General features: G+C 39.5%; 3 protein-coding genes across 4 annotated transcripts; 1 reads left to right on the forward strand and 2 right to left on the reverse strand.

Annotated features, from left to right (window-relative positions):
* The first annotated feature begins 2,474 nt into the window (after positions 1-2,474).
* LOC135171445 (uncharacterized) lies at positions 2,475-5,400 on the forward strand. 2 transcript variants are annotated; one of them, XM_064137979.1, is made up of 4 exons: positions 2,475-3,203; positions 3,273-3,586; positions 3,728-4,014; positions 5,004-5,400. In XM_064137979.1, exons 1-2 carry the CDS (start codon positions 2,558-2,560, stop codon positions 3,281-3,283), a joined length of 657 nt encoding a protein of 218 aa, XP_063994049.1. In that variant the 5' UTR covers positions 2,475-2,557; the 3' UTR covers positions 3,284-3,586; positions 3,728-4,014; positions 5,004-5,400. The 2 variants fall into 2 exon arrangements, with proteins under 2 accessions (XP_063994049.1, XP_063994048.1); XM_064137978.1 differs by having other exon boundaries at positions 2,475-3,586.
* On the reverse strand, positions 4,054-9,563 carry LOC135171444 (uncharacterized). The gene is made up of 9 exons (XM_064137977.1): positions 9,416-9,563; positions 7,435-7,910; positions 7,215-7,356; positions 6,382-6,522; positions 6,114-6,301; positions 5,801-6,000; positions 5,331-5,539; positions 4,434-4,551; positions 4,054-4,353 (listed from the first exon to the last, which is right to left on the reverse strand). The coding sequence occupies exons 1-9, from the start codon at positions 9,504-9,506 to the stop codon at positions 4,131-4,133; spliced, it is 1,788 nt and encodes a 595-aa protein (XP_063994047.1). The 5' UTR covers positions 9,507-9,563; the 3' UTR covers positions 4,054-4,130.
* A 2,869-nt stretch (positions 9,564-12,432) lies between these two features.
* On the reverse strand, positions 12,433-19,256 carry LOC135171447 (uncharacterized). Its single transcript, XM_064137981.1, has 9 exons — positions 19,122-19,256; positions 16,652-17,130; positions 15,644-15,785; positions 15,405-15,545; positions 15,138-15,325; positions 14,825-15,024; positions 13,573-13,781; positions 12,807-12,924; positions 12,433-12,726 (listed from the first exon to the last, which is right to left on the reverse strand). The coding sequence occupies exons 1-9, from the start codon at positions 19,210-19,212 to the stop codon at positions 12,507-12,509; spliced, it is 1,788 nt and encodes a 595-aa protein (XP_063994051.1). The 5' UTR covers positions 19,213-19,256; the 3' UTR covers positions 12,433-12,506.
* Between the last annotated feature and the right edge of the window lie 439 nt (positions 19,257-19,695).

A 19,695-nucleotide genomic window follows, 5' to 3' on the forward strand; every position in this document is an offset into this window, starting at 1 on the left:
ACCAATGTCAATTTAATATTTCAAGAGGAACGCCCCTAGAGTTCATTATTGCAGAATATGGGTTATTGTCAACATGAGTAAACAAGAATCATGTTGAAAACAACTGACTTTTTGTAATGAGCAACTCTAGAGCATTTTTTTGACTATCAGTAAAAAAAACAGTAGTCCATGCAGGATCAAGTCAAATAAAAGGAATATGATTAGTTTATTTTAGGAAGGTAACAGTATAATAACATACAGTCAAAATTATTAGGAGTAAGAGAAGAGTATCTTCACGCGTAACGGGTCAAGTCACAACTAACAATTAAACTCATACCACTGGTCGACCCGAAAATGCACTGTTTTCTCTCCTTGTCTTTTGTCACTAGTTTTTGAAGTGAAAACTTCTTATGGCGCGTTGGGCTCTTTTGTGGGTGAGCATTTTCTCGTGAACTCGCGACAGATGAGATTTTACAGTGATGCCAGATGCGGGACCCACACGTCTCCCACTGCCCCACTCCGCAGCAGTAGTTGCGCGAGGGAGTTGCGCATGAAACCCCTGTGATGTCCTGAGCTTGATAGCCAGTAGATGTCACTAAACATCATTAATCTTAGTCCGCGAAATTTAAATTAATCTTAATTTTTATATTTTTGATCAGTGTCGAAAATACGCACAAAATAAGTAGATACAATGGACAATGGACAATGAACAATGAAAACAACACCACCAGTGTGGGAAAAACCGTTACACATAATTCTTAAACATCTTGAGTTTAGCTTTCCATTTATTTACCCGTAAAATTCGTTGGATAAACATTTTCTCCAAACCTGAAACTTGAGAAGGAAATCATAAATCTTCGAGTCCATACAGTCTAGGTCGTAAAGTACCAGTTCTGTTTTTGCTCATGTTTTGATCCACCACGTGTGAGGTCTTTGTCCATTGTATCGAAAGCTGAGGGCCTGAGTCCCTTGACAGAGAAAACGCGATCTCACGCGTTTTCCTTTTCCCCGCTTTCCTTATTCTACCCCTCTTCCCTTTTTCTCGACCAAGTTGCGTGCGCAACATATAGACTAGTGGGGGTTGTAGGACCCAACCCTTGGAAAATTAGTTAAGTTTAGTTTAGTTCGATTCTAACTTGTTTCATTGCCGCTTCTCTCTTCAAATCATTAATCGCCAAATTTCAGTCTGGTTTGAATTGTTAGTTTCTCTGAAACTTTATTAATAATTCGAGACTCAATTTAAGATTTAAAACTTATTAAATAAAGTGTGTGTTACGTGCTCTCCTAAGCACTGGTGTTTGCATTGATTTTATTTGGAAAAACCTGAATCCAATTATTTCCTTTCAACGAGTTGACATCGATGGAGTCCTCATTAGAGGTTTAGCGGCTAACGGATTCCACGAATTTAAACCTTGGTGCAAATATTCGTGAATGGCGCCACCGTCCTACTAGTGACTTGATAGGACATAACACCCCCACGCGTGGGATTTTTGCCCCCGTCTGGCATCACTGCTATTAGTATACGCATAGGTATATATGAGCTGTTTCTTTCTTCCGCTAGGGAAACAACTTCCTGTTTTAGCAACAGTTACATTAAAAGAATACAAGTTTGTCGCTAGCGTTTAAAAAGGCGCTGCATTTAAAGTTTGAAGTTGATAAATTTCTACAAAATTACAGAAAACCTCAAAATTTTGGGGAATTAGGAAAATTATCAGTATGCTCATCTCAGCTAAGAATTAAAAATTATCGGAAAGCCGGAAAAGTAGGAAAACCTGAAAAAACGAAAATATACTCGTTTTATTAGAGAATTTTACTAGGGACGTGAATCGACGATCGGAAATTCGGATGGTCGGAAAAAATATATATGCTACGATAATAGCTTTAAAAAAATCTACATTTTTATTTTTGATTATAGATTTGTCTTGAAAATGGATGCGGTTTTATATGAAGAATTTGATTTAACGATGTCAATGATCGCAATCTTAGCACAAAAAAATACAAAAGTACTAGTGATGCAGTATTCAAAAGAAATATAAATAGATTTAAATCAAAATTGTTCATTTCACACTTTAGTTGCCATAGACCTATTGTTTCAGTTTTAGAATTTGATGAAAATGCTGATAATGATGATGTAAGAGTTGTTGAAATTATTGATGAGAATTAATAAATTTTGTATTTACTATTTACTAATACGTACTTATTTAAATAAAACCACTTCCTTCGAATATAGTTTCTATATTATTATACTTCATGTCCATTGAAAAAGTGCCCACATTGGTTTGATAAACTTGATTTTATATGTACAATTTCTCATGTCGCGAGCGCACTTAAAAATGCTCACCCAAAAAAGTGCCCCACGCGCCAAAAGTTCAAGTTTTCACTTCTGCCTGCACTCCCGAGTGCAACGAGTTTTCGATTTTTTTGTTTCTCACATACTTCTGCATATTCATTTAAGATATCTCTGCTTGCGCTTTAAGGTACATCTTCAACATCTCCAAGCAGAAATGTCAATTCTAACCTTGTTTCTAGTCTTGCTGATAGAGTTTGATCATAAAGCCAAACAAATTCAAATACTCGGATGCTTATAAAAAGTAGGAAAACACAGATTCCTAAAAAAATGGAGAAACAGGATGACATTATTGATAACGAAGGTGAAAATGTAAACTTTGCGGATAAAAGAAACTCTACTAAATGTGATGGAGTAAATAGTGAAGTTGACAGTGACATTGAAGATTCGCCGGCACTATGGGACCGTAAATTAAGTGTCGATAAAGTACAATTTAGAGAATATGTTGGAAGTGAGAGTGCAACTTCGTCAGTGGGTGGTAATGAAGGAGAGCCAAGAGCTGGAAAGGCCCTTGAAGCTCCAAAAAATGATGAACAACTCGTTCATTTGAATAATGCTCTTCAGATTTCCAATTCCAGTACTCAAGATAAGCCTTCGAATGACGTAATCGAGATTACTGATCCCTTAGAACATGAAGTTGCTTGTCATGGAAACAGTTCTACTGGGAATGAGACTAACCTCTTTGAAGAAAAATCATCACGGAATATGGCCGTAAAAATTCGGAAACTGGCAACCGATCACATTGGTCATATTTATCTACAAGTGATCATTGATATCCTCACAATTTTCACTTCAGAAGGGTATAAAAATTTACCCAAGACAGCGAGTCAGTTACTAGGATTTAATCATCGAGTCGACTCAAAATCAATTATCAGTTGTAAGAATCTATTACGTTTACGTTTACTTGGGAATTGAGACTGGCTTGGCTAAACGGATAAATTCGTAGGTCCATTCTGAAGACATCATAAAAATTCTCGTCCATATTGCTGGAGCTGCAATGTACCATTCATCCACTGAGCAACTGTGGCCGATTTCAGCCAAATTGTACCACAAAGATTATGATTGTACTCCATTCGTCGTTGGCCTATACTATGGAAAAGGACAGCCACTACGAGTTACAGATTATTTACATGACTTTGTGGAAGGAGCGAAAAAATTGCGAACTCCTCACCATAATTACTGATGGCCCTACTAGGGCATTTTGCAAGTGTTGTAAAGGACCAACAGGTTTTGACGGATGTGAAAGATGAACTATCAAAGGTATGACTTTAAGTAAGCGTAGAGTCTATCCAGACGTGAATTGCCCAAGAAGAACAAGAGAATCCTTCTTCGAACAGAAACAACAACAGCAACACTTGAAAGACAAAAAAACTAAAGAATCACTCACTTCCCCTCTTCTAGACATCCCTGCGTTCGATCCAGTAAGAGATATGCCTCAGGAATTTATACCATGGAATGGCAGCCTGTAAGGCCCACTGCAGTCTATCAGGCCCATTGCAGCCTATATAAGGCCCATCGCAGCCTATATAAGGCCCAATGCAACCAATAAGACCCATTGCAACCAGTACGGCCCATTGGAGGCAATAAGGCCCATTGCAGCCTATAAGGCCCATTGCAGCATATAAGGCCCATGGCAGGATATAAAGTCATGGCAGTCTATAATGCTTATAAGGCCCCTCGTATCGCCGGTAAGGAAAAATCATAGAATAATAGTTTAAGACGATTCATTTGCTTGAAGAAAATATTTATTTATTTAATCAATCACTATCGCAATTGTAGAATATTTGGGTACATCTTATATTTATCATGTTTCCTTCTCGAGTTTTTCAAATATAGAAACGAAATCTAAGCCCCTAATTTTCGGCGAAATCATCCCCCCAAATTTGTTATCGTATGCAATTCCAAGGCCCCCCAATAGAGCTGGTGGGTCAGTCTCAGCAGCTTTAGCATTCAGCAATGGTAACACTGATCCTCCTGTCTTATCCCCTCGATTCGACAATTGAAATTTGACATATGTCTCCGGCCGCCTAGAATTCGGAGAATGAAATGATTAAAGAGGACAAATAGAGAGAAATGAAAAGACATTAAATGTGTCGTATAAACTTACTTTCGATTGGCGGGACGCATCTCGCGAGGAGACCACCTCGGGAAGATACTATTGGACTCATACGTGATCGTGTACAACTGAAGGTAGAAGCCATTGTTGTCGCGGACGAAGGAAATTCCTGAAATCATAAAGTGAAGTGAATTATTGAAGTGAATCAATATTTGCGGACAACTGCTTTGCCGCTGTCGATAGGGATGACCGACCCTCGGCCGTGTCACTGCCGACGGTACTGGTGGGAACGGCCGACGGTATGCCGACAGAGGTAATAGGTTAACTTTCATGGAGCGGGTGTTTATGGGGGCTCAGTGATTACCTATTAGAATCCAAAATGGAGGGTTTATGGCAGCCAGTGGACGTCGTTTATCGAAATTTATAATAGATGACCCTAAGGTGAGTGTTGGTGGTACTCAGGCAGGCCAGTAGATGGCAATGGCCTCCCTAACATATCACTCGATAGTGACTCGATAGCAAGTTGATTAATTAAAGTATTAATTACGTCGATGTCTAGCCAAATGTGTCTAGATCCCTTTCGTTGATTCAAATAAAATCATTGACTTTTATTCTATTAAGCGTTCACATTGTATATCCTTCAACTCCGGCGGTACGTCGGCGACTGAGGCACCTGTATACCGATCGAGAGTGGCAGACCGGATCACTCCACCATTACCATCTGCTGGTTAAATTTGACACGTATGCTGAGACGAAACCCATAAAAATAAAGTAGTTAAGGTCTTATGAGAATAGGCCCCGAGTGCAACCCTCACCACATGATACAGTTTTTCATCTTGTGCTGTACCCAATAATCAACGTCGACAGTGTTGAACAAAGTTTTGTGATTCAAGAAACTTGGGAGATTGGATGGGCCCAACGAATGGCCAAAATATACAAAATACTCACCAACTGGCGCATCACCCGGGTCTGCCATTACGTCACCGATATGAAAATTGCTGTTTTGGGAATTCAACGGTACCAACTCTGGATTCTTTGGTATGGGAATCCACTCTACCGTTGTAGGATCAATTCTCTCACCAGGAAGTAACTTTCCTTGTTTCGCTTGTAGGTAAAGAACTCGGTTTTCAAGAACAAATCGAAAACCAGTTACAACCCTTGGAAAGAAAAAAAGAAAAGTTATACGAATGTCTTCATGATGATCGGGTTATTTTTAATAATAATAATTAGTGCATTTTTACAATAATTATTATATCATCATCTGTAAAATGATCGAACGGCTGATTAAACTTCTAAGCTAATGAGGACCGTCTAGCGGCAATAAAAGTCAAGAATATTGTCATCTGAGTTTTTATAATAATTATTGTATTTTACCAATAATTATATTTTTTATAACACTTATTAGATTATAAACTCACATATTAGCTGATTGATCTGTCAAAACTGGTGTAACACTTATGTGATTACCATTCTCCTGACACTTGCAAACACAATGACCTATGAGAGGATTCCTCTCCCTTCTATAGTAAAAAATACTCCCACCAGGGCATTCCTCCAAAATCTCACCATAATTTCCATGTGCTGATTTAATCCACTCATACCGCTTCGTACTATTCTCCTAATGATCAGTCAATCCCATCAAATTAATCACCCCCATCGCAATCCGACATATTGACATTTCCAATTGTTGCTCCCATTAATTAATTATCCAATTTTCCATAGTTAACTCACCAGTCGACAGACCTCTAGCCACTCGGAATATTCGCAACCATATAAAGTGCCGTTACAAACGTCACGCGGGGACTGAATCGTCAGCGATTGGGCCTGCTGAGCTGCTGAACAGCTCTTGTGGCCCTGAGGATCCGGAAATTGTTGAACTGTGAGTTGCTCTGAGCTCTCTAGCTCATAGTAATTCTGACCTGTGAACCCGTTGATCATGAAAATGTCGAGCAATTCATCACCAGACATTAATCTGATTAATTGTAAACAGCTATATTACCTCGAATAAGGCCCTCATTGGATGAATAACATGGGACCAAACTGTCGGGGAGAAATGTTAGGGCGTCTTTCAGACCTCTCACAATTTCTAGGTATCCGTCTCTGTGCTGGGTGGCCAGCCTATTCAGGTTATCTTTCCTGACTACGGGCCCAAAAAAAAAGTTTCAAAATTGAGAATGAAGAGTTATCGACTAAAAATGGGACTCATTCCCTTCGAAATACGTTTGAAATGAACCTGATCAGTCCACGGACCAATGAACCTGATCAGGTATTGGGCCCGATGAACCTGATCAGGTATTGGGCCCAAAATGAACCTGATCAGGTCCAGGGTCCAATGAACCTGATCAGGTATTGGGCCCGATGAACCTGATCAGGTATTGGGCCCAAAATGAACCTGATCAGGTCCAGGGTCCAATGAACCTGATCAGTCCACGGACCAATGAACCTGATCAGGTATTGGGCCCGATGAACCTGATCAGGTATTGGGCCCAAAATGAACCTGATCAGGTCCAGGGTCCAATGAACCTGATCAGGTATTGGGCCCGATGAACCTGATCAGGTATTGGGCCCAAAATTAACCTGATCAGTTCCCCCGGCTCGATTATCCTGCTCAAGTCCGGGCCCGGGATGAATCCGATCAGTCCTCGGTCCCAGTGAATCTGATCAGGTCCAGTGGGCCCAAATGGACCCCTGACGTTACACACCAGACACGCTCCTGACATTTCGCGACCTGAACAACCGGACCATGACCTGATTTTTTTCATCAGCCAATCTCATTTGGGCCTGATTATTCATCGCCTCAACTCAGCATACGCGGATTTGTTAATAACTCACCAGTGCCACGACAGTTTCGCAGTAATGATGCAAAAATCTGGGGAACCGTAGCCTTCAACTGTGTCGTAAACGCCAGGCTCGCCAACTGATTGAAAAACCCATTCATGGCGAAGGCATCCGTGCAGCGAGTGGTCATCACGCGCTACAAACAGCAACGGAAAGCGATAGTATCGATATATCGCATTGGATCATCGATTGGGGTCAGGATATTTGTACTTACGGCGCTCGAGTGGACGAGGTGCGTCAGCAGAGGAACGTTCTCCGGCAGCTTTTTATGGTTCAGAAGTTCCGCGCGGAAGGCGGTCAGGTTGGAGGGCATGGTCTCCTCGATGTCGGTAGCCAGGGCCATCCAGTCGTCAACATTAATGGGCTCCTCGTCCGCCCGGAGGGTCTTGAAGCGGTCATACTGGGCGTTGATGGTTGACACGAAGCCTTGTAGTCGGGACATCCACTCGCTGTAAGCAGCTAGGTCGGAGGATGCGATTGCCTCACCCTTCAGATTTTTCAGGGAATCGAAGATCGAATTCAGATCTGGGGCATCGGTTATGTCTACCCCCCTCATCTGGATCATCATCTTTCCGAGATAAGCAGGTTTCAACGGGTCTTTGCCTTTCAACAAGGGGATTAGGACTTCCGGAGGGCCGCAAGGATGATCGCTCCTTTGGAGCCACTGAACATTCGATATTACGTTCCAAACTGAAAGATACTTGACAATTGAACATTTTGGGAGCGACAAATGTAGTATCGGAAATAATTATGGGGAAATCCTCAGTTTCAGAATGATAACCTGTCAAATATTATGGACAGATGTCCTTCGTATTTTATTAAGAGAGTCTAGGACTATAAGTTTATACAGGATGTCCCAGAATTGCACGTCCAGACTTTAAACTTAAGTTGGGGGTGAAATTCTGGATCGAAAAGTCCTGAGTGACTTTTTGATCAGACGCACCCTCTTCAACTTATTCAGGGTTGAAGTTGGACGAATCAGGGACGTGGAATATCCGGTCGCACGACGGTGAGGAAAACATACGAGTGTGGTGGTGTCCCCACCATACCGTACTACTCCCCTGCGGTGGCAGAAAGAGATGACCGTCGGCGAGGGGTAAGAGGAAGGGGAGGGAAATGAAAAAAATGAACACCCGCCCGCTACATAAAAATTATTTACTCCTCCCCTAATTAATGCCAAGGGATGAAACCAAGGGCATTCGATGGAGAAATAAATTCCCCATCGATTGAGGCTCATTAAATCTCTTAATCTAATCGAAAAGGAGAAAAAAACAGCGTTGAAAATTACAGCGCTGGAAAAAAAAACCCGGCGATTTAATTTTCTAAAGCCCCATTGGCCCTGTATGAGATATTCATTTTTTCTTTCAGCGAAGGAAAAAAAAATGATCAATCGCTGATGACTTTTTTTTTTTGGGTGTTCATTTTTTTCATTTCCCTCCCCTTCCTCTTACCCGCCGCCGCCAGTCATCTCTTTCTGCCACCGCAGGGGAGTAGTACGGTGTGGTGGGGACACCACCACACTCGTATGTTTTCCTCACCGTCGTGCGACCGGATATTCCACGCCCCTGATTCGTCCAACTTCAACCCTGAATAAGTTGAAGAGGGTGCGTCTGATCAAAAAGTCGCTCAGGACTTTTCGATCCAGAATTTCACCCCCAACTTAAGTTTAAAGGCTGAACGTGCAATTCCGGGACACCCTGTATAGTAGTTTTAGCGTAGGTGTTATGCGTGGAGAAGCTCCGCAAATAGACATGGATTGGTACATGAATGCAAGCCTCTACTAGAAAAGCACTTAGAGGGTCATATTTTGTTGGTTTATGAGACCCACAGATGTGGGATGCGGAGATCGCTACAGCCAGCGTGATCCAGGGATGCTAGGACCACGTGACGTGATTAGGGCCCAGTCCCGGGTCGAGAAGAGGGACAGGGTCAGAGTCGTTAGTGAGCAGCGTTAGACGTTAGACGTCTTTTAGACGATAGACGTATACTCAGACGGTTTTGTGTTGTGCATTTAAGAGTGTGATGAAGTGTGCTCGAAGATTGTTAATTGTAGTGAGTGTCTTAATTAGTGAATTTCGTGTTAAAATCATTTGTAACTTTTTCATAAAAATTAACTGTTTTTATGTTTCTAAAGTAACCCTACAGAAATTAGGGCATCAACGTCATTAACAATTGGTACATTAGGTCATTCTTACGCTGTTTGCCAGGTTCGTACATGCCATCAGAAGGCTTCAGGATGTGGAGTATCAGGACGCAGGTGACGATCACCAGCTCCAACGACTTCATCTTGAACTATCGTTATTACTTCGCAATGGCTTTCACTATTATAACTATAACAAAGAACTTTAGCTATATTTATATGACTGAAACACCCCCCCTTCCCCTCCCCGCGGGTTGATGTGTGCGTCATTAAATTATTTTTTAATCACCGAACGAACGAATATGTCATTAATTGTCGAAACATAGCGATATTGACCATATCTGGTACATGAAATGTTCGTTCGATTGAATGTTATCAGTGAAACTCTGAATTTTCTGATGGAATAAATATTATCAAATGGAAAACAATTAAGAACAAATTAGTGGTCATTAAAATGTTAGCGTGGAATGTCGGTGAAGATGGGGGAATTTTTATCGCTAATTGTTTGTTCTTTAACGGAAGAACCAAACGGTTGGATGATAATATTAAAAAAAGACACGACACACTTTGATAAAAAATACTATCATATATTTTGAAAAACAAAGGATGAAATACACTTGTAATTAAATTATTGGATCGTTTGAATCGTGAAAGATGAATCAATTTTATTGTGACACTGGTTGCAATTTCCGCGTAGTTTAATATTTGGAGAATTGGAACCGAACAGTATATATGTGAGCAACGTTACACGGATAGATGCCAATGCGTGAAAAATAGTAATCTAAACTATTGTAGAAAATCGGGGGTCTTATGGACTTGCACGGACCATGACGAGAATCGACAAACCTGAGAGGTTAGACCCTTTTGGGGAAATTTGGGGACGGGAAAAACGACGGGGGAGAACGGTTCTGCCTAGGTCAATATTCCGTACCGTAATAAAAGACATTTCTCGGACCTTTCACCGTAGACAGACTTTATGACTGAATTGAGTGGAATGTCGAGACTTTGGGGAACCCCGCGATCATTAAAGAAAATAGTTCTATTCAAAACAAAATGTCTAGACTTGGGGAATTACGCGAACCGTAATAAAACGTCTATTTGACTGGACTGTCTCAATAATTCAAGGGTCAAAATAAGACGGTTCTGGTTATTCTGAATTTAAGGAAAATCCGGAAAGTACAAAAACAAAAAATAATATTCTGGAATACTCTAACAATCGACGAAAAAAGATTCCACCACGGAACACTGATGAATTGACGCAAATAACACGAGATGAAGTCACCTTTCATCAATTTATTGTTTTAATAATTTTTTTTATATTTACGATAGTCGGTTGTGTTAATTATTTATAATGTCACGTGCGATGATTGTTGTGTATCGATTTGCAATCGAGTGTCGTGGAGTTAGTGAAAATAATTGACGTCTATTTGCGTTTAATTTTAGGATTTTTTACGAAAATAATTTGATGTTTAATGTAATTTTACGATTAAGTTGAGGGGTAAGTTTTTACGATTAAGTGGATGTCACCCCGAGGGTCTGCGTTGATCTGGTGCTGATGGTATGTCATGAACGTGTTGCAGAGGGACTTTTCTCCAAGAGAAGCTAAAGTATTTTCTATCACCTTCTAAAAGGTACATGTGAGGCCCCTGTGGTGGGGTCAGGTCGCATGGAGAACTAATTAATCTTCATCTTCTCCTGTGATTTTAGGATTATCACTGACCTTGAAGAGGCTAATGATAATTTGCCCCCGCCGTCCAGTGTTACCCAAACCATCTCTCCGCCTTCATTTCTCCCTTCGCCATTACGTAAAATGGAATGTGACGTATCTATCGAACGATATTCGAATACCGAATGATCTCCGCGAATTGTCAATCGCAAATAGAATTCCGGATAGCCCAATCACTGATGATTTTAACCTTATGGTCGATAACAATCGAAATCGATAACGAGATAATTTGTTCGGTCGTGAACATTATATATATATAAAATTAAGACGACCTTTTATAGTTCTCAGATTTTCCTTAATGTGTTGGGGATTACTAAAATCCCTTAAATTCCATTTTGCACTTAGCAGTTACTAACGGTCATAATTTGTTTTATTTTTTGGGTTTCAGGTAGAAATTACCTTATGCCAAAACTCTTCCCTTTCTGAATTTTTACCTTTATTATTCCCTCAATAAAAGACTCAAAATGCTTTTAGTTCCGTCAACAAATCAATAAAATTTTCTCTCCCCTCTCTGTTCGAAAAGACCATTCTCTCCCCTTACTCTCTTATACTCTAGGGTGATAGTTTTTAAGATAAATTGAGAGTTAGTTACTCGTTAAGACTCCGTCGAGACAAGACCTTTAGACTTGTTCTCTCTTTTTTGTTTTATATACTAATATCCGTTTTTTTTTTTGTGATATATGCAGTTTCCTTTAAATTGTAAACTCATCACCATTGTATGAATAAATTAAAATCAGAAAAATAAAATCGCGTTTCGGTTATTTCAAATTGTCAAAATTTTAATAAAAAAAAACACTTCCTGCTTTCGGCTCACTATACGTTTGCAGCAGTTTGGGAGACACCTTGCCGTATCATTGATATACCTGAGACGTACAATCTCAGAGAAGGGTCCAATGATTATCCAATCGTGTGACTAGAATCATTCAGACCATCGCGGCAAGTACCCCGAACATAATTATTTATCGATTTTTATTCATTTTGTTTTTTATTCTCGCAGTCGTGGGAGGATTTCAAGTCTTTTCGAGGGGAAATATCGTTGTCAAGACGGGGGTGGGCGATTCCGGATTTGGGGGATGATGAAGGGGTGGGAATAATAAAATTGTGGAGTGAGGGGTTGTAATGGAAGTGAAGATACAGATGGGGGAGAGCAGAATTATAAAATAATTTATAAATTCGGAAGATGAGGATTTATCTTATTAAATCAGTCCATAAGGCCCATCGCAGCATATGAGGCCCATCTCATCATATAAGCCCCATTGCAGCCTATAAGGCCCATGGCAGGCTCCTTCAGGCCCCTCGTATCACCGGCAAGGAAATATCATGGAATAATAGTTTAAGACGATTCATTTGCTTGCAGAAAATATTTATTTATTTAATCAATCACTATCGCAATTGTAGAATATTTGGGTACATCTTATATTTATAATGTTTCATTCACAATTTTTTGAAGTATAGCTTTTAAATTAAAGCCCTCAATAGTCGGGGAAAACATCCCCCATCTGTCGTATTCAATTCCAAGGCCCCGTAATAGTGTTGGTGGGTCAGACTCAGCAGCTTTTGCAGTTATCAATGGTAACACTTTTCCTCTTCTGTCATTCCCTCGATTAGACAGGTGAAATTTGACATATGTGTGGGGGTACCTAGAATCCGGAGAATGACGTGGTTAATGAGGACAAATGAATGGAAATGAAAGGAGATTAAATGTGTCATATAAACTTACTTTAGATCGGCAGGACAAACCACGTGAGGTTGCGCCGGCAAAAGGCCGTGATAGTAGTCATACGAAACCGCATACATCTGAAGGTAGAAGCTATTGTTGCCTTGGACGAATGAAATTCCTAAAATCGTAAAGTGAAGTGAATCAGTTTGAGAGGGGTGTTGGTAGGGATGACCGACCCTCGGCCGTGTCACTGCCGACGGTAACGGTAGGTACGGCCGACAGTACGCCGACAGTGATAATGGGATAACTTTTATGGGGCGGATGTTTATGGGGGCTCAGTGATTACTTATTGGAATCCAAAATGGAGGGTTTCTGGCAGCCAGTGAAGGTCGTTTATCGAAATTTATAATAGATGACACTAAGGTGAGTGTTGGTGGTACTCAGGCAGGCCAGTAGATGGCAATGGCCTCCCTAACAGATCACTCGATAGTGACTCGATACCAAGTGGATTAATTAAAGTGTTAATTACGTCGATGTCTAGCCAAATGTGTCTAGATCCCTTTCGTTGATTCAAATAAAATCATTGACTTTTATTCTATTATGCTTTCACATTATATATCCCTCACCTCCGACGATACGTCGGCGAGTGAGACAACTGTATACTGACCGAGAATGGCAGACCCCGAACAGGCCCCGAGTGCAACCCTCACCACATGATACAGTTTTTCATCTTTTACCCAATAATCATCGTCGACAATGTTGGACAAAGTTTTGTGATTCAAGGAAATTGGGGGATTGGATGGGCCCGAATATACAAAGTACTCACCAACTGGCACCTCGTTCATGTCGGCCATTACTTTACCGATATGAAACTTGCCGTTTTGGGAAGTTAACGGTACCAACTCTGGATTCTCTGGTAAGGGAATCCACTCTTCCGATGCACGATCAATCCTCTCACCAGGAAGCAACTTTCCTTGTTTCGCTTGTAGATAAAGAACTCCGTTTTCACGAACAAATCGAAAACCAGTTACAACCCTTGGAAAGAAAAACAAAATTATACGAATGTATTAATGATGATGGGGTTATTTTTAATAATAATAATTATTGCATTTTAACAATAATTATCATATCATCATCTGTAAAATGACCGAAAGGCTGATTACACTTCTGGACTAATGAGGACCGTCTAGCGGCAATTAAAGTCAAAAGCCAAAGTCAAGCATATTATCATCTGTTTTTTTATAACAATGGGGAACTTGCATGCGGCCCAGATTTGAGAAATAAATGTATTAATAAATAGTTTAACGCCTATGGAAAACTCTCCAATGAAAAATGCATTGTAACTCATTGCAGTTTTTTTTTAACAATCAATCGAAAATTGCATAATTTTGAACCATGTTTTAACGCTCGTAACGTCATCAGGCGGTCACTCCGGGTTCTTATTGCAGCCGCTGGATGACAGCACTGATATTTTTCTAAACGTCAGCCGGTGTCAACAAAGAGTAGAGGTTATATTGTTAAATGTCACTTCTGCCCAGTAATGGGCGAGAATAACCTGCGGCTTCACACCACAATTTTCGAATATTTTTGCACGCAGGAACTGCTATAAACACTTTATTCGGTGTTGACACAGTTGAGTTCGCACACGATGGTACAAAACAATATTTGTATGGTTGTTTTTTAACTTTTTCCCTATCATTTGACATTTTGGAGTATTTGCGAGTGTTTTAATCAGTTAAGGTTAAATCAGTTTAAATAGGTTTAATCAGTTAAGGTGAGGTAAATTTGATATACCGACGGTAGGAATCTATGATCCGGTAGATGGCGCCACATGCGGAAGTATAGGACCCGCCTGATGACGTCATGACAACTTTTGGAGCATTTGAAAATTTCACTTTTTGAACAATCGATAATTAATTGTTAAACGATTTTTTAAATGTTTTTCCATGAAAAATCTATTATTAGGACCATCAACTATGTAAAAAAAAATTTTTAAAAATCATGCAAGTTCCCCATTATTGTATATTTTAACAATAATTATTATATTTTTTATACCAATTATAATATTTTAAACTTACATATCAGCTGATCGATTCGTCATAACTGGTGTAACACTTATGTGATTAGTCGTCTCCTCACACTTGCAAAGACAATAACCTACGGAAGAATTCTTCTCCCTCACATAGTCACGAAGTCTCCCATCACGACAGTCGTCAAAAGTTTCTCCATAATTTTCACTTGATGCTAGAATGCAGTTCTCCCACCGACTATTATTCACCTAATGAACAGTCAATCCCATCGAATCAATCACCCCCATCGCAATCCGAAATATTGACCCTTTCAATTGTTGCTCCCATCAATTAATTACTTAATTTTCCATAATTAACTCACCAGTCGTAACCCCTCTTCCACTGTAGCATTATCGCAATCATATAACCTTCCGTTGCAAACGTCCCTCTCGGACATAAACCTCCAAGTTTGCTCCTTCGGAGCGGCTAAACAGCTCTCGTGACTTTGAGGATCCGGAAATTGTAGAAGTGAGGAGTGCTCTGGGTTCTCTAGGTCATGGTAAGTCTTACCTGTGAAACCGTTGATCATGAAAATATCTAGAATTCATCACCCGACATTAATCTGATTAATTGTAAACAGATATGTTACCTCGAAGAAAGAGGTCACGGTATGACCGACATGGGACCATATCGTCGTCGACAAATTCTATGGCGTTTTTCAAACCTCTCACCATTTCTAGGTATCCGTCTTTGTGCTGGATGGCCAGCCTATTCAGGTTATCTCTCCTGACTACGGGCCGAAAAAAAAAAAATTTCAAAATTGAGGAGAAGAGTTATCGACTAAAAATGAGACTCATTTCCTTCGAAATACGTTTGAAATGAACCTACCAGTGCCACTACAGTTTCGCAGTATTGACACAAAAATCTGGGGAACCGTAGCCTTCAAGTGTGCCGTAAACAACAGGTTCAACAACTGATTGACAACCCCATTCACGCCGAAGACATCCATGCAGGGTTCAAGGGTCCTGCGCTGCAAACAGAAACGGTAAGGGATGATATCGATATATCGCATTTGATCATCGATTGGTGTCAGGGTGTTTCGTCACCAACAACGAAATGATTTCTTGTCGGAATTTAATAAGATTAAGTAGCAGTAATAATAATTTAGGAATATATGATAACGAAAGGTCGAGGGCTGGAGGCTCAAACTTTCCCATTCACTTTCCACTTTTCAAGGGTCCGCCATAAATTATACGCGTTTCTGGTTCCCCTCCTTTTTCTTCTTCTTTTCTCTCATTTTTTCTTCAAATGTTAGAAGACAGGCTTGTCAATCTTTCCATACGTAGAGTCCAGTTTATGACATAATCCTTTGCCAGCCGTGTACTTACTTCCTTTCCAAGGGTTCATTCTGTCCCAACGGCTAATTCCTAACACATGCAAAAGAATTTTCCCTTACATTCCAAATTCCAATATCCAGCTCGAAGGGTGGGGTTTGATGTTTCTTTTGACCAATCAGAATCCTTGGGAGTTGTGACGAAGAGAGAATTCCCTCCTCCAGCCCTCGAACCTCTTAGACAAAACGTTAGTTCTATCAGGGACATCGTGCGAAAGGGTAGCCTAAAACCCTCAATTTTGTAACCGCGTGATCTCAAAGAAAAAGCAACCTAAAGTGCAACCTAAATTACAAAAGTAAAATTACACTGTCCGTCTCGCTTGCTCGTGTATCCTTATCATTTATAAAAATAAATACCAATTTAAAAAAGGTGTCTGTGTTACTCATAAGTGATTCCTCCAAAGACAAAATAAAAATAGAAGCCCTTACACATCTCGAGTGATATTAAATTGTTAGCTCGAGTGTAACAAACGTGTGTTGTTACACAGGGTATTTGTACTTACGGTGGACGATTCGATGAAGTCCATCAGCAGGGAACCGCACCCAGAGTGATATCGGCGGTCCAGAAGTTCCCTGCGGACCGTACTCAGGTTGAAGCGCTTGGTATTCTCGATGTCGGTAGCCAGGGCCATCCAATCGGAAACATTAATAGGCCCCTTGGCCTCCCGGAGGGTCTTGAAGCGCTCGTACTGGGCGTCGATGCTTGACAGGTAGAATTTGAGTCTGTCCTCCCACCCATAGTAAACGTCTGATTTGTCGCTTGGTAATAGTTCATTCCTCAGATATTTTAGTTGAATGAAGATCGAATTCAGATCTGGGAGATCGGTAATGTCGGTTATCTTGTCCATGGAGGCCATCATCATTTCGAGTGGAGAAGCTTTTACCGGATCATTGCCTTTCAATATGGGAATTAGGACTTCCGGATGGCCGCAAGGGAGATCGCTCTTTTGGAGCGACTCAAGGTGCGATGCTACGTTCAAAACTGAAAAATAATTGACGAACGTTTTGAGAGCGACAAATGTTGTATTGGAAATAATTATGGGGAAATTTCCAGTTTAAGGGAGATAATCTGGAAAATATTATGGACAGATGTCGTTCGTATTTTATTAAGAGAGTCTAGGACTACAAGTTTATATAGTAGTTTTAGCGCAGGTGTTATGCGTGAAGAAACCCCGCAAATAGACATGGATTGGTACATGAATGCAAGCCTCTACTAGAGAAGCACTTAGAGGGTCATATTTTGTTGGTTTATGAGACCCACAGATGTGGGATGCGGAGATCGCTACAGCCAGCGTGATCCAGGGATGCTAGGACCACGTGACGTGATTAGGGCCCAGTCCCGGTTCGAGAAGAGGGACAGGGTCAGAGTCGTTAGTGAGCAGCGTTAGACGTTAGACGTCTTTTAGACGATAGACGTATACTCAGACGTTTGTGTGTTGTGCATTTAAGAGTGTGATTAAGTGCTTGAAGATTGTCAATTGTATGGAGTGTCTTAAGTAGTGAATTTAGTGTTAAAGTCATTTGTATCTTTTTGACGTGAAACATCTATAGGCTCACTTCTAAACCGAATCGTTGGCGTGGCGATACTTGCCGTGGCGATGAATCGCCACGCTATACTAAGGTATGCCTATATATATTATGTGTAGTAGAGTGTACGGTGTGGCTTCTCATTCAGTTCGACGTTATTGTTTACTACGGTACACATAACCTGCGATTTATTTAATTTTTCATTTTAATTTTTGACAATAAAATATGTGTGACAGTGATAACTCAGAAGATCAAAGTGATCAACCTTGTGCAAAGAAAGTGAAACTACACTATGGTATACTACCAAGTCATCAGTAAGTAGATCGTATTTTTCAAGTCTCCATAAATGTAATTATTATATTTTTATATTTAATTAATTATATTCATCTTAATCATATTAATAATTCATATAAATTATATTAATATTATTTTCAATTAATTATTCTTTTATTATTCATGAAGGAATTAATATAGAAAAATTTATTAATAAAATTTATATTTGCAAATCTTTAGTCATATATTGCAATAATTAACTAAGATTTGAGTTCATGAGTATATTGAAGCCACACTTAAAATTTTTTTTTTTGTGTATTTTAATATCATATTGTTTTAAATATTTCAGTTCCCAACAATCATCACAGGGATCAGAAAATATTATTATTGAAACTGGACGCCACCCTGATCAGTTAAACACAAGGCATACTATCAATGTTGTGTAAGACTTTATTAATCGAATAGTACCAGACTATTTTAAACTATTGCATCTATTGGAGATATGTGTTCTTCACATGTTAAACTACAAGACGGAAGTGAATTAATTATGATTGTAATATACATTTCACCTAATAACAAAATGGATCATATCATTTCATTTTTACATGAAAGGTTATTTCCTTATAGTCAAACAGGTTCAATAATTCTTAAAACGAATAAACATAAACTACCATTATTTTTAGCTGCATATTTCAGTGTAAATTTTGCAAGAGCTGAACCAATGCCATTAATGACATTTCTTCAAAAAGAATTTCAATGGCAAATCAATAACGATCCAAAAGAATCTACTACCAAATATGGAACAACAATAGATGCTGTATTTGTGAGATATCTTGATGGTGTTTCATCCAATACTTTTGTAACGTACTTTAGTTATCATCGACCAATCGTCACAGTAATACCGGCAGAGGAAAAATCGAATATAACTATTATTGAAGCCACAGATGAAAATATTTAAATTGTGGCAACTTGATACTAATATCGAATTTTTATATCATGTAAATAAATGTTTATTAAATAAAGTTACCATTTACTGTAAGAATCTCGTAATACTTCATTTTTTCATTAGGCTATATTTTTCATCGAAATGAACTGTTTTTATCTTTTTAAGGTAACCCTACACAAATTAGGGCATCAACGTCATTAACAATTGGTACATTAGGTCATTCTTACGCTGTTTTCCAGTTTCGTACAGGCCATCAGAAGGCTTCAGGATGTGGAGTATCAGGACGCAGGTGACGATCACCAGCTCCAACGACTTCATCTTGAACTATCGTTATTACTTCGCAATGACTTTCACTGTTATAACTATAACAAAGAAATTTAGCTATATTTATATGACTGAAACACCCCCCCCCCTTCCCCTCCCCGCGGGTTGATGTGTGTGTCATTAAATTATTTTTTAATCACCGAACGAACGAATATGTCATTAATTGTCCAAACATAGCGATAATGACCATATCTGGCACATGAAATGTTCGTTCGATTGAAGGTTATCAGTGAAACTCTGAATTTTCTGATGGAATAAATATTATCAAATGGAAAACAATTAAGAACAAATTAGTGGTCATTAAAATGTTGGCGTGGAGTGTCGGTGAAGTTGGGGGATTTTTTATCGCTATTGAATCGACCGAAATAACACGAGATGAAGTCACCTTTCATCAATTTATTGTTTTAATAATTTTTTTTACATTTACGATAGTCGGTTTTGTTAATTATTTAAAATGTCACGTGCGATGATTGTTGT

The sequence above is a fragment of the Diachasmimorpha longicaudata genome, chromosome 20, assembly GCF_034640455.1.
Source record: "Diachasmimorpha longicaudata isolate KC_UGA_2023 chromosome 20, iyDiaLong2, whole genome shotgun sequence".
In the NCBI taxonomy this organism is placed as follows: Eukaryota; Metazoa; Arthropoda; class Insecta; order Hymenoptera; family Braconidae; genus Diachasmimorpha; species Diachasmimorpha longicaudata.

Excerpts from the sequence above, each read along its gene's own strand:
- LOC135171444 (XM_064137977.1), bottom strand. The coding sequence starts at position 9,506 with ATGAAGTCGTTGGAGCTGGTGATCGTCACCTGCGTCCTGATACTCCAC. Across the intron at positions 6,302-6,381 it reads CAATGAGGGCCTTATTCGAG|GTCAGAATTACTATGAGCTA; the intron begins GTAATATAGCTG and ends ACGGGTTCACAG. Across the intron at positions 5,540-5,800 it reads ACAGATCAATCAGCTAATAT|GGTTGTAACTGGTTTTCGAT; the intron begins GTGAGTTTATAA and ends TTTCTTTCCAAG.
- LOC135171447 (XM_064137981.1), bottom strand. The coding sequence starts at position 19,212 with ATGAAGTCGTTGGAGCTGGTGATCGTCACCTGCGTCCTGATACTCCAC. Across the intron at positions 13,782-14,824 it reads ACGAATCGATCAGCTGATAT|GGTTGTAACTGGTTTTCGAT; the intron begins GTAAGTTTAAAA and ends TTTCTTTCCAAG. Across the intron at positions 12,925-13,572 it reads CATGAACGAGGTGCCAGTTG|GAATTTCATTCGTCCAAGGC; the intron begins GTGAGTACTTTG and ends TTACGATTTTAG.
- LOC135171445 (XM_064137978.1), top strand. The coding sequence starts at position 2,558 with ATGCTTATAAAAAGTAGGAAAACACAGATTCCTAAAAAAATGGAGAAA.